General features: G+C 55.4%; 1 protein-coding gene across 1 annotated transcript; it reads right to left on the bottom strand.

Annotated features, from left to right (window-relative positions):
- Window positions 1-6,359: 6,359 nt before the first annotated feature.
- HEYL (hes related family bHLH transcription factor with YRPW motif like) lies at window positions 6,360-13,427 on the bottom strand. The gene is made up of 5 exons (XM_086626235.1): window positions 13,348-13,427; window positions 9,563-9,629; window positions 9,018-9,101; window positions 8,477-8,558; window positions 6,360-7,021 (listed from the first exon to the last, which is right to left on the bottom strand). Exons 1-5 carry the CDS (start codon window positions 13,425-13,427, stop codon window positions 6,360-6,362), a joined length of 975 nt encoding a protein of 324 aa, XP_086482361.1.
- Window positions 13,428-13,765: the final 338 nt, after the last annotated feature.

The following is a 13,765-nucleotide window of genomic DNA, read 5'->3' as shown; positions in this document are numbered from 1 at the left end:
GGGCACAACCCCTCCTCCAGCTCCCTAAAACCGCGTCTCTTATGTCACCTCAAGAACCTAATTTACCCCCAATTCTCGATTTTCTGAGGTAAAAAAAAAAAAAACCTAGGAAAAATAATCCTCTCTGTAACAGATATTTACACGAATCTTTTTAAATTAAACCTTCTCTGCCAGATTTATATTTTTATATATATAAAACAGATCAGCTCTAGCGGGACAGTAAATAACCCGCGGCGGCGGAGCGCCGAGCGGGGCGGCCGGGCGGGAGGGAGCGGAGCGGGCCGGAGCCGCGCTCGCCCGGCGCCCCCGCGCTGCCCTGTGCCCTCCCCGCCCCGCGGACCCGGCCCGGGGCGGCGCTGGGCCCGACACCGACTCACGCGCTGCGGCCCGGCGGACGGAGAGGCGGCGGCGGGCGGCGGGCGCCCCTTTATAGCCGCCGCGGCGGCGCGAGCGGCCCGCCGTGCCCGCGGAGAGGAAGCGGCGGGGCCCGGCGGGGAGCGATCCCCCCCTCCCGTCCCACATCTCCGCCCCGACGCGCCGCCGCCGCCCGCTGCAGCGACCCCAGCGGGGGGGAGGACCGCGGGGCGGGGCCCAGCGGAGGCGCGCGGCCCACGCTCGCCATTTCGGGGTCGCCGCTTGGCGACCTTCATCGGGGACATGGCGGCTCACGGCCCGTCAGGATTGCCCAGCCGTCAGCCTGGCTCCAGACTCCTCACATGCCCCAGGACAAGCTGGGCCTCCGTTTCTTTCCAAACTGCTCCCAACAGCAGGAATCCCACATCCCTGGGGTTATCCTGGCCCCTCAGGATGAGGGGGCACCAGGAGGGGCTGGCGCGGCGGTGCCGGGCTCTCCCCTCACACCCCAGCCATGCCTCAGCAGGACCTGGTGTTCCTCAGGCTGCCCAACAACACCCGCCCCTCGCTTCTCAGGGGTGTCCCCCTCCTCCAAGCCAGCAACCCACCCGTTAAATAAGCACAACAACTTCCTCGCCCTACTGATCCGCGTGGTCACCGCGCCAAATGGTGTCTGTGCGGCGTCTGGAGAAGGGCCGCGCGGTCTAACAGCTCAGGCCGTGTACCGATCCCGTGGTGGCTCGAGCAACGCCAAAGTCTTGTCTTCACACAAGGACGGGAGAGATTTAGGGTGAAACAACCCTCTGTGGACAGCTGGCAGGGACACACACCCACAGCAACACCCCCCTAGAAGGGTGTTTTGGGGGTTGTTTCCCATCTCATCCCATCCCATCCCCATCCTCAGGCCCAGAGGAGCATCCTGGAGCAAGCAGGGCCACAGGCTAGAAACAGGGCAAGGAGCAGAACGAGCAGAGGAACGCGCTGGGAGAGCAAAGAATTCCTTTGGGATCATTTTTCCCGCTGCTCCAAGCTATGGTTTCGGAGGTGTCGCTGGCGGTGAGATGAGGAGCCGCCGGAGCCGGAGCCATTCCCACAGCACTCTGCCTCCTCCCCTTCAGAACATAGTTTTTCCTCGGATAAGTGTGAGTTCCTGCAGCAGCCCTGGTGCTGTGCCAGCTCACGCCATGGGCTGCCCTGGAGCGGGACCAAGGGTCCTCAACATCTCCCTGTGGAAGCGAGCTGTCAGTCCTTCTTCCCAGGGTGAGGGCTGACCAACTCCAAATGCAGAAGAGAGCTGCTGGAACAAAAGAGAGATTCACCCCCCTCCGCCATCCCACAGCTTCACACTCACGGGATTCAGCTCCGGGGAGACACGTAATTATCTATTCCCAGCATCTTCAGCAGAGCGTGAGGACACAGCAACACGGGATTCAGTGATTCATCAGTGACCTTCGGGCACCGTGGATGTCCTGTTAAAGGGGACTAAGTCTCCAGGGGCTGGTCTGCTGTGACTTTTCAATTCTACATTACGTTGTCTTTCATTTGCTTTAAAAGTGGGATAATTTTATCATAAAAATGCGATGTGATACTTCATTACAGTGGAATAATGGAGAGTAGCAGAATAAAAGGTAACAACAGCAAAGTAAATTGTAATATTTCGCAATATTTTCAGTCCAGGTTATTCTCTAAAGACACAAATTATATTCCTCCTGAGCTCATCATCTTCCTCCCAACAGCTGGCGGTGCTGGGAGGCAGCACTGGTGCGTGCTGGTGGGAATACACGTGGCACCTGCCGCTGTTCGGTCCTCCGCAGCCAGCATCTCCTCAGCCAGGAGACCATGGGCTGAGATGAGTGTCCTGCTGTGGAAGGAGTTCGGGGCGGCTCTCGCTCTGACAGCTAAAGTCAAAACGCAGCAGAGCTCGAAGAACATATTTCCACATAAAAAAACGCCCTTTGGCTGCAAGCAGCTGCTGTGGCTGCGCTGAGAATGGCTTTTATTTGAAACATATTTTTTGACATCTGCATCCCCTCCCAGGGGACACCATGCAGACAGCTACAGTCATGTGTCCTCCTCAGTCCTCATCACTCCCAACACGAACCGATGGGCTGAGGGTACCAAAACTGTCCCAAGAACCCCACTGCTGTCACTGCCCTGGAAGCACGAGTGCAGCTGCCTGCGGTGACCAGCAAAGCCCAAGATTCTCCCAGTTCGCCCTCTCAAGACGTCCAGCAGTGCCTGGAGCAAAGGTTACGACTTTTAATGTCTTTGTCTCACCAGTCCATCCCCATCGATGACACTGGTGTGAGACCCATCACCTAGAGGCCTCCCAAGCCGCTCTGCTGTCGTGTGTCTGCGTGGTAACTCAGTCGCTGGTGGGTCATCATAAAAGACCATCCATTCTTCAACACGGATGGCAAGTTTTTAATCAAAAAAACTTGGTTTAGGATTTCTCCTCCTCAGCTTTGAGATTTTACCAGCAGAGGGCAGGCCGGGATTGCACTGCACACAGAAAAACCCCGCAGCACAGTGGGGCGAGCGGCTCACCCAGGGCAGGCATCAGCCCAACTCTGAGAAGCAACGTTTTTCCAGCAAGGGAATTTGGGAGAGCAGGACTCGCTCGCTGCTAGAGCACCTGCTGCATAGCAAACCTCCCACCTTGTCCCCTCCAAGTAGCAGGCGAAGGCTCGTTCATCAGGACCCTGTTCCGTTCCAGTGTCACCGGTGTCAGAGCTGGAGCGGGGCAGGGTGCTGTGTGCCACCGAGCAATCCCAGCCGGACTGCGCCCAACACAGCCCACGCCTTCCCATAGGCCTCTCCATTATGTTTTCTTGCCCGAAGAAGGAGGATGAAGAGAGCGCGCGGAGAGTTCGGGGATTTCCCCTACAGGGTAGATCAAAAGTTGCCAGGTTGAGTTAGAGGAGACGTTTAGGCTTAGGAAAACCCTGGGAAAAAAAACGAAGCTCCAGTCCCGGGCTACTGCTCTAATCACCACGTTGCTGTGGGGAGAAAACCCCACGGGCCTGAACCGATGCCCTCCCACCCGCTCCAGCTCCCGTTTGATCCGCAGAGATCAGGAAGTGTTTTTTTCCACTGTCTCTGTTTTGTTTTACCACTGTGGCCCGCGGGGCTGGTTTGTATGCCTGCCTCCCACGGAGGGTAATTTGGTTCCTCTCTCTGACAGAGGCCACACCAGAGCACTGAGCTCCCACCGCCGCCTCCAGCAAGGTCGGGGCAGCCCTGGCACCAGTGGGATGACCCGTCGTCAATAGCCCCATTATTGCTCTTGAAGCTTCTCTCTGCTTCCAGACGGATGCCGCGTTATTCCATCACAGCTGCAGTTGCTCCCTTCCAGCAATTCCCAACACAGCACTTTAAGGCAGGGATTTATGGGCGGTTTTGAAAGGCATTTTGGAGTGAAAAGGAGTTATGGGAAAGGAAGTCGAGTTCCCACCATTCCCCAGAAAATTCTCCCAGCATCTCTCATGAGCAGGATCGTTTACTGGTCCTTTCCCCAGAACAGAGACAGGCTCTCAGCTGTGGCTCTTTTGTTCAGTCCAAAGCGTTTCCCGACAGCAAGCAGCAGCAGGGGTTATCCTGGTCCTGCTTGCAAAAGGTCAGGAGACCGAGGCGAGCCCTTGGTGTCTGGCTGCAAGGCTCTGCTGGCCCCGATTTGTTCCCTGGTATTTTTGTGGATGCTGCTAGCTGAATGAAATGATTTGTTTTCAAGCCACAGATTGTTGCCAATCTCAGGGCAAGCGGTGCTGACTAGCCGGCTGATTTTACCTCACGTAGTGGTTTGCAAAGTAAAAAGTCACGGGACCAGTTACCAAGAGTCATGGGGCCAGTTACCAAGAGCAGCAGCTATAAGACGACCAGCAGGGATGTCACCTTACCAACTACATCTTACCTTTTTTTCAGCTTTTCAGGAACAGAACCTCACCTGCTGCAAAGCTAGCAGTTATCCAGGCAGGCTGGATTAGCGGAACAGACTCACATCAACGCTGCATTTCACAACCAAGACGTGGTTTTGAAAGACTTTATTTGACACCTTTGCTGGATGTCACAGCTCGTGCATCTAACAGCTCTGCACGGTGTAAAGTGAGGCCAGGCTACTTGCTGTGAGCTCTAGCGCGCCAGCCAGCCACGGGAACAACCAGGGTCCGCGGGGACCTCCTCTGACTTTATTAAAAGGGAATATGTTGTTCCTGGCTGATTCTGGCACTTCGGGACAAGGGTGAGGAGAAGTAGCGGAGGCATTTCTGTGCGTTAAGTGCGACCACTTTCATCAAAACAACTGGGAGGGACTCACTTTCAAAACAATAGCAGATACATACATTGACATGCACATGGCAGATACAATCTGTAGAAACGCAAACACCAGCTCATCCACACAGTCTAACCGACTGCGCGTTTGACCTGAGGCGTGGGGAGAGCCTCTCCCATTCAAGAGAGATCTTCTCCCTCTTTTTCACCTTTCTTTGCACTGACCTTTCCCTGCTTTTCTCTCTTTTCATGTCACAGTGCTGTAGAGGTGGACAAAACTCCTTGGGGTGGGCATGCAACTGGGTCCAGGCTATTCTGCACGTGTATCCCAGCAAGTCAAGGCACAGATGCAGGGAGCGGGGGCTGTTCAGACGAGGGGGAGCACTGGGAGACCCTGCCCTGGCCACCACGGGGGTTAGGGACGTGGCACAGGAGCAGGGTGGCTCGAAAGCTTCAGGTTTCTGTTCTTTTCTGCCCAAAGAAGAGAGAAGGGGAGGACAGCTGGAGGAGCAGAGGCGTATCTGCTGCGTCAGTTATCTAGCGGCACGCAGGCCAAGGCAGAAAAAGCTCTCGGGAACCAGGACAAGTGCAGACCCAGAGCTTGCCGAGGTCTGCAGTGAAACCTCAGTGGGTTTTGGTCCCGGCCCAGGGAGAAGGATGAGCAATGTGAGACCAAAACAGGGTGCTGAAGAAAGAAAATGGAGACATTGTGAGAGGAGAGGGTGAGGGATGCGGGGCTAAGAAAGGACGAGGGAGGCACTTCAAGTGCAGGCTGGTCTGACCCAACACCCCCCTTTGCAGTCACGGCTGTTCAGCAGGGGACGGAGGAGAGATGGCTCCAGTGGGGAGCCTGGCAGAGGGAAAGGCCTTTTCTTCTCACTTTGGCTGTCACAGCCTTCCCCTCCATGGCAGACGCCCCTTTGAAATCCTCCATCTCACCTCTTCACACCTCGGTACGGAGCAAGGGCTGCAGAAGCCTCCCTCTGCCCGGGCAGCCCGGCCGGCTGCGCTGGCACGCTCGGGGCAGGGACCCAGCACGGGCCCTGCGGACGTGCCAGTGTTGCAGCTCGGCTGTGGGAACGAGCTCTGTTAAGCTGTTGCCTCACTCCACCTTAAGGGCACATAAGTGGGAAAAGCTGGTAATGCGGCGAGGAAAGCACGGGGATTAGCAGGCAGCCAGTTCACTAAGGGAGCTGGGGGGGCTCCGTCCTGCCTTGCGGGGTGCCAGCAGTGCTGGGGAGGGGGGTGAGCTGTGTCTGTCCCACCACACCAAAATTCGGTGCTGCAGCTGGGGGACACATCGCAGGGAATCAGCATGAGGAAGTCTCTGTCTGGCAGCTCTGAGTCCCCAAGGAAAGAAGACAGTATTTCAAGGCTGGCTGTTTTCCAAAGGAAAGCAATGCTGGGCTCCGCGGAGGAGTTTGCTGGAGGGGGGACGGGGTTGGGATCTGCGTGTGCCCCCTCCCTCGTAGCTGGAAGGGTCTGGAGTACAGCCACGTGCAGACAAGTGAATCGAATTGGATGTGATTTACGTTTGCAGGCATCACGAGGGAGAGGACGTGTGACGGGGAGGCAAGGAAGGCGGTGTGAGGAGGGAGGGAAGAGTAAAGAGAATTTTCTTTATGGATCCTTGGCTTCTGCAAAGCAGGAAAGACGCCTTTTCAGCCGGGTTTGTTCTTAGGCCAGTGGGCAATGAGTGCTGAAGAATTGCTGTCTCCGAAGGGGAGGGTCGGGTCAGGTCAGAAAGCCCCGATTTCAGTCGCCCAGGAACGGCAGATCCTGGATGTCCCAACCCTGATCCCAGGTCCCTGCACAGCAGCGCCCAAGGCAGGGGGTGCTGTGTAAGCCGGTGGAACGGGGACACTGGCCGGAGAGAAGAGGAACGTCGCGATCTGGCTGCTCTTGGACGAGCCCTCTCTCAACACGGCCGCTGGCGACGGCATCCTGGGCACGGCTGCTACGGCTGCGGACGAGCCCACGCCTCGGGCCCTCCGGCTGGAAGAGGCCATCCTGCTGGCCAGGAAGCTTCGGCGGGACGGCAGCATGTCGCTGGGGACACGGCGCAGTGGGGCCGGCCTCACAGCGGGGCTTGGGTAAGCCAGGGAAGATGCAGTCAAAACAACCGGAGCGGGAGCTGCCTCCCTCCTGGGGATCTGCACGGGGCCAGCAGTGCTGTGGAGGAAGGACCACGGCCACGTCTGGATGGGCAGGAGGGAAGTGGCCACCGGCGAAGGCTCCATTTCAGCCACATAATTATTCAGGTGGGAGAGGAGTCGCAGCCGGATGGGGTCAGTGGCGTTTTGGCCCTCGAGGATGCCCAAGTACCTGACGACTTCGGTGAGACATTCGCGGAAGCCGATACTCCTGTAATCCACGGCCAGAGCTCGAGCATCTAAGAAGCCTGTAGGGAGAGGACACGGGTGACGCTAAGTCCATGCAGAGCTCAGGAATGTTCTTTGATTTCACTACCCTCTCTACTGCACTGTGTATTTCACTTGAGGCACTTTGCTGCCGTGTGATATTCCTGAAGCAGATAGCCAAGTGGGTGTCCGAAGAGACTGGACGTTTGCGTGCATGAGAATAGCATCTGCGGTTATCTCATCGGGATAAAGCTGCCAGGGTCATGAAGCCTCTTACTCCAGCATGTGAGATGAGTAAGAGGTTTCATTAACTGTGCTCAGGAAGGAAGAATTTTTTTCCTATGGGACTCTATCAGTTATCGCTGCTGGAGACATGACTGTGGGCTGGGTGGGCACCGGGTCCCTCTGTGCAAAGGGACCATCCCCGGTCTTGCTGAACAGGGGGACGCTGTGTGTGTCTCCTCGCTGCACAGCTTAGCATCATTTTCCTCTGCCTGGGTCCCCACCTTTGTACTGCATTTAAACAGATGCCTGGCTGAAGGACACAGGACAGTGGCAGAACTGATGCCGCTGGGCTGAGAAAGCTCAAAGCCACAAAAATCAACAAGGTAAAATGCAACCAACGGCTGATTTTTAGGCTGCTGCTCCTTACTTGCAGCTTCATGAGACGATAAGCAATAAAGCAAAGAATGTCACAGCACAGCGAAGCGCTGGACCACTTTGCTTGACGGGGTCTCTCCTGACAATACAGCCCTTTGTTGCAGTGCAGTCAAACTGAATATCTAAACAAATGTTCCAGACCAAGTTACAGCTCTGAACCAAAACCTGGATGCCAGCAATGTCCCCAGCAAGCCAAAAATAGGTGGTAAGCAAGCCAGAGGCTTCTTTACTGGAGCTGTGATCTCCATCCTGTTAACTGGAACAGGACAGAGGGTCTGTACTGAGGTCTCAGTACAAATAAGACCTTTGTTGAATTTCGCACAGGGCTCCCTCTCTCTTCTTATAACAACCAAGAGACAAAAAAAAAAAAAAAAAAGAACAGAAAGGAAAAAAAAAGCCTTGTTTATTTGCAGAGTCCCCATGGAGAATTCAGCCTCTGCAGGAAACACATCCCAGGGAGGAGGCAAAGAGTTTAATATCATTTTTCTGGAAGAAGGCACCATTTCTGAGCAGAACTAAGCGTGTTTGCGGCCAGACAGCTTTTAGCCAGGTGTGTGACAGTGACAGCGGTGCCGTCCCTGCTGTCCCACACACCCCAGGCTTTCAAATGTATGCATGGGATGTTGACCCATATGTTAGACATAAGAAAAACAGCAGGGCAGGAAACGTCCATCTGCCCCCCCCTCGACAAATATTTCCCTTGGGAAGCAGGCAGGGCAGCATTCGGTTTGGTGCTGGCTGGTGTCAGATATTGCTTGCTGCTGAGGCTGACAGGGAATTTTCCTTTCAGGTTTTCACCTTTGCCTCACCCGTATGCTTATAAGAGCAGTTCTTACCTGTTCCTCCAGTGGCGTGAAGCATTTTTAAGTGATCTACTGTCATTTGTAGAATTTCTGCCTTCTCCAGCTTGGAAGACCCCTGTGTGTTGGGAGCAGGAAAATAGAACAATTCATCATTTTATGATCTAGGGTTTTGTGGCATTCAGGAGCTGGGTTTCACCCAGTGACCTCCTCCCAGAAACCTTCCCGAAGCCCAGGAGCACTCAGATGCCCAGATGTGGGCACTGGCTCTGGTTTTTACATCAAGTGAGTGGAAAACAGAGTCCCTTCCCGAGATCCCCCACCGCAAATTGAAAATCCCCATTTCTGTGCATCTTCATATCTGCAAAACGCTTTCTGGATTAAGTTTATCCTCCCTAGGGCTCCTGAATATTTTTTAATATTGTTTTACCACCCAGTTTCACCACCTACTTACTCCCTGAAGCAATGAAGAAAGACACAGCATTGCTCCAGACTTTCTCATTCTGAGGGCTCTACCCTTACACTGCTGGAACGCACCTCGCACGGGAGGACGGATGGAAATCACGGACACACACACCTGCTTCTCGAAGGCGGTGGGCACCAGGCGCCGCAGCTCGGAGAGGCTGCTGTTGATACGGTCACGGCGACGCTTCTCGATGATCTGCGGGAGATTTCCAAGTGGAGAGAAGAAACCATGGTCATTTATGGCCACAGAGCTCATGGGTTTAAAGCCCTCATTAACAGCTATGGCGGGTTGAGAGAGGGCCAAGTAAGGAAATATTTTGAGTGCAAAAGCTGAGCAAAGAAACATTAACTGACCGGTGCGATAACCCCAGGTAAAGTTGCTCTCCTCCACCCCTATCCCTACCCCTTTTTGCCAGATTTGAGGCCAAACCTTTGCAAAAAAAAATCTCCAATTGGCTGTGGGGAGAGTTCTGCAGGAGATAGAGAAGGGAATGGTGTAAGGTCAACTTTGGACTGTGTCCCCACAGTCAGGACGTGCCAACGGCACCTCACTGCACACAGGGGTGTCACGGGGAGCCCTGGCATGCAGCCGGGACCAGCCTGACCCCCCCAGGGAGACACAGCACAGCCACCCTGGTCAATGTAAGTGAGACTCACCCCCCTCCTCTTCTTCCTGGCTTGTATCTGAGATGTCGTAGTGGGAGACACGGACCTGGAAACATGGCTGGAAAGGAAGAAGAGGGAATCGTTTCTTGCGCTAGCTGGAGAGAAACCTCTGTTGCACATATGCTTTACACACTTTTGCCATCTGCAGTTTCCCTCCCTGAATAATGTCTTCTGTGGTTCCCATCTCATTTTTACCCACAACACAGAGCTCAGGAATCGGGGACGGGAAGCCAAGCAGAGACTCGAATCCCACTCTCTCCCATCCGAGAGTTTCCCACCACCCTGGGACAGATTTCTGCACCAAACTGTCCATCCACTACCAGACACGCGTCTCCTTCAATCTCAACCCATGCTGACATCTCCACCGGGCTGGAAAAGCAGCGATCCGAGCTCTGGAGTCGTGGCTTTTTCTTTTTCCATGTGCGAACCTCCCGGCTCTCATGTCTGAGCCTGCCCCGTCTGCAGGGCTTTGCATCTCGGCGCTGCGATAGCGTGAGCATGTGTCTGAGCTCCCACCCAGGGCGGCAGCAAAGGGCTGGTCGCTCCTCAGGGTGAGGTTAACAGCAGTGTTGATGTGGTTTCTGAGGGCTTCCTGCAGATTCGCTTCACAAACCGCAATTTTTGGGGTGGGCCACCATATTCTGAATGCATGGACACCCCTGAACCAGACGGAGAGGGGCCAGGATCTGGGCAGGGGGAACACTGGGCAGGAGGTGATGGAGCAGGGACCCTGCCTGCTGGCCGACAGCCTCGGGGACCAGCTCTGCTCGAGGGACACGAGGGGACAGGCTAAGCAGAAGGGCCCCACAAACCATCCTGTGCCTGGTGGGCATGGGTGAGGCTAAAGGCACCAAAAGTCAGCACTAGACATGCACAGGGAGGCAAAGTCCAAGCCTTAGGTCCCCATGGAGGTGAAATCTCCATAAGGATGGATAACTGGGTGTGGGAAACTCCTTGGAGCAAACCCCCTCTGCCAGGGAGAGCCTGGCTGGGACACTCTCCACCTGCCCCGAGCAGGGGTTTTCCCTCTGGAAAGCGGGATGGGCTCAGGGCTGTTTCTGCACCTTACAAAACTCGGTGCAGGGATGTTAACACGCAGGCGAGACGGCAGTCTGCAACCCTGGCCAGCACAGCGCTCCGGAGGGACTTGGAGACTGTGTGAGACATACAAATCTGGAAAGGGGCATTTGGGTTCACCCCATCAAATCAAACTATTTTTCAGTTTGACGAAGCATTTTAATAGCAGTCTATTAAAGATGTTTCTGCAGAGACAGAGCTGTCTGCACAGCAAGCCAAAAACTAGACCAAACTCAACCCATTAAAAATACATTTTCTTAGGCCCAAGCGAGGTGCTTTCAGAAGTGGTTTTACACAATCAGACGAAATAACACGTTTTTCTACTGACTGCTCCACTCATCTCCATACAGGTACCCTATTTGAATGTCTGCTGGGTGGGCTTTCCCTGGGCATAGGTGCTGGCTGGCTTCGCAAGTACCAACATGCGTTGCCAATATACATAAACGCACGTATGACGAGCACGTATGGTGTGAAAACGGGCTCCGCACGGATGCTGGGGTGTTATACGTGCAGGGGGTAGGTACTGAATTCACCTGGCAGCGCAGGAATGCGGAGTGCGCACTCGAGGAGTCTGTAACAGGGAATTTGGAAACTCTCTTTGCAGAGCTCTTTGTGAGCTACACTTCCAGATGTGGACGTAAAGACCTGGCTTACTGCAAAATATATTTAAAAAATATGTTTGGCAGATTTGAGCCACATAAAAGATGTCATAACTGTGTTCTCTGATGATTAAAATTTCTGCATTGCTCTGTGCTCGATTTTATATAATTTACAGCATAACTTTGGCTGTTTATTCAAAACAAAAAAAGAAAAACAAAACAAAAATTAAAAAAAACAAGCAGTATCTTGCACTTCTGCAGTGACCCCGGAATCTAAACTTGCTGCACGCACTGAACCAAGCCTCACACCCGGAGTGACTCATCCCAGCTCCACAGGGGAACTGGTTTGCCCAAACCACACAACCGACATGTAATGGGCTGGGAACCCTGGCCAGACAGCCCGGCTGCCTCCGCTGCCCTAATCCCTCCACCTCACTGCCCACCTGGAACTGTTTCATTGTGCCCAATCTGCCAGCGTCCCGTGTTACTTGGGGTGTAAACTCGTCAGGGCAGGAACAGCTCTTTTGGCCAGGCGTTTGCATGACATGAACAATATAAACATATACAAACACCACCAGATCGCAGCACTGCCCAGTTCTACAACTGGCTTGAGAAGACAAACGTATCAGCAGCACCAGAGAGAGACCAAAAATTCATCGTTACTGTTCACTGAGATAAAACACTATGACAATTCCTCTATTTCATCCGTTGGGGTACGGTACATATGGGGTACCGTGTAGACTCGGTGTGCTGCACTGATGTAAAGATATTTCATGTGCAGCAGGAAGGCAGGTTGGATATTGATGCACTTGGAAACTGCATAAGGGGTTGGTGAAGTTGTGCAGGACGTTACGTGTCAGACATGCCTGATTCTGCTGTGACCATATCAGTGTAAAGCAGACTCATGAATTTAGTCCCATAAGAACCCGAGCTTGGCATCGGGCAGGGCGACTTCTCCGCTCGGGATACCAAGCAGCAAAATGGAATTAATTCATCTGGGGCCTCGCTGGACATGGAGGGAGGGGGACTCTTGACTACTGAAACAAGAGCTGAAAAGCAGTTGATTTTTGGACAAAAACAAATAATAGAGCCCTTCTTTCGTCCCTAGCACTGTCTGCACGCTCAGAGCCTGGGCATGCCGGCAGACGACTGACATGCCATGGGAACCCGGGCTGCGAGTGAGCGGCTGGGGATGCCGTTTGCCAGCAGAGCTGCAGCCTGCAGGAGCGTGGTGAAGCCCAAAGACATTACTGGACAACCACACAGAGGTCCTGTCCTCACTAGGAAAGAGGAAAGCGAATTCCTGGAGCCGAAACCGCAGCTCAGTAGTGATGGGACGGAGGCTGCGAAATGCCACACTGAAAGTGCACGCTTAAAGCGCGGGACCCTTGGTGGCCACTGCACGGGCTCCCTCTTTAAGAAAGATCAAAGCCCAGCTGGTGCATTACAAATGCAGCAGCAGAGCAGAAGCGTTTCTCATGCAAAACCTCCTCGTTTCTTCCACGTTCCCTGGGAGCCCTGGGGTCGCTGGAACCGCAGCGGCACCCAGGCAGCTGACGGGTGCCTTTGCTGGGGGGGACGGGACTGCCCCATCTCGGGGTGCAGAGACCTGCGAGCAATGGGGCTCCTGCTAACGAAGATCAGAGCTGCCCTTCTCCCCACCGGGCAGGAGAAGGCAATCGCTGGCTTTAACGAGGCGTTTTCCTGAATGCGATCGGCGCCTCGCACGGCTTTAATCCTCGCCTCACGACTCGCGTTTCCCTGCTGGGTCAGTCCTAACGCCAGCATCAGCCCGCACTTGCACACCGGAGTCACCCCCCCGCCCATCTTTGCCCACGGCAGCACCAGCCCGAAGGGGTTAAGCGAGATGCCAGGCGACTCCCGGTGAGCCCGCGGCGGAGCCCGGTGCTCTCCCGTGCCATGCCCCGAACTCTGCCGCCCCGAGAAGCTCCCAGGGAGCTGCTGCAAGCGCCGTGCCCGGTGCCGGGGATCCCGCTCCAAGCCCGGGCTCCCCGCAGCATGCGGAGCTGCCCCGCAGCACGGACCCCAAAATCTGGTTTTGTCCGTGGGACGGAGCCGCCCCCGGGAGCGTGTCCTCACCTGTACTCCTCCTCCCGGCCCACGTCGATGGTGCCGTCCGACTCCGTGTCGGACGAGCTCTCCTCGCACAGCCGCTTCATCCTCGCAGGCGGCACCGGGCGGCCGCGTCCCCGCGGGGCGCTGGGGAAGAGGCCGGTGGGCTCGGCGAGGTCGCCCCACGCGTGTCCCCGAGAGGCCACCGCCGTCCTTCCCCGGCGTCCTCGGGGAAGTGCTGTCCGTGCCCCGGCTGCGCGGAGGAGCTGCCCCCGGTGCGGGCCTGCCTCGCACGGCTCCTCCCCTGCCCGCGCTCTGCCTTTCACACCCCCGGCTTCTCCCTCGCTCTCCTCCCAGCACGTCCCCAGCCTCCCCGGTTAATGGGTTAATGAGACATCTCCCGGGAGTGACGGATTACGCGGCCGCGCCGGCGCTCCCAGGTTCC

Source organism: Tauraco erythrolophus, chromosome 24, assembly GCF_009769465.1.
Source record: "Tauraco erythrolophus isolate bTauEry1 chromosome 24, bTauEry1.pri, whole genome shotgun sequence".
Lineage (NCBI taxonomy): Eukaryota > Metazoa > Chordata > Aves > Musophagiformes > Musophagidae > Tauraco > Tauraco erythrolophus.
The sequence above is the reverse complement of the archived record's forward strand: the minus strand, read 5'-3'. Positions and strand labels throughout refer to the sequence as shown.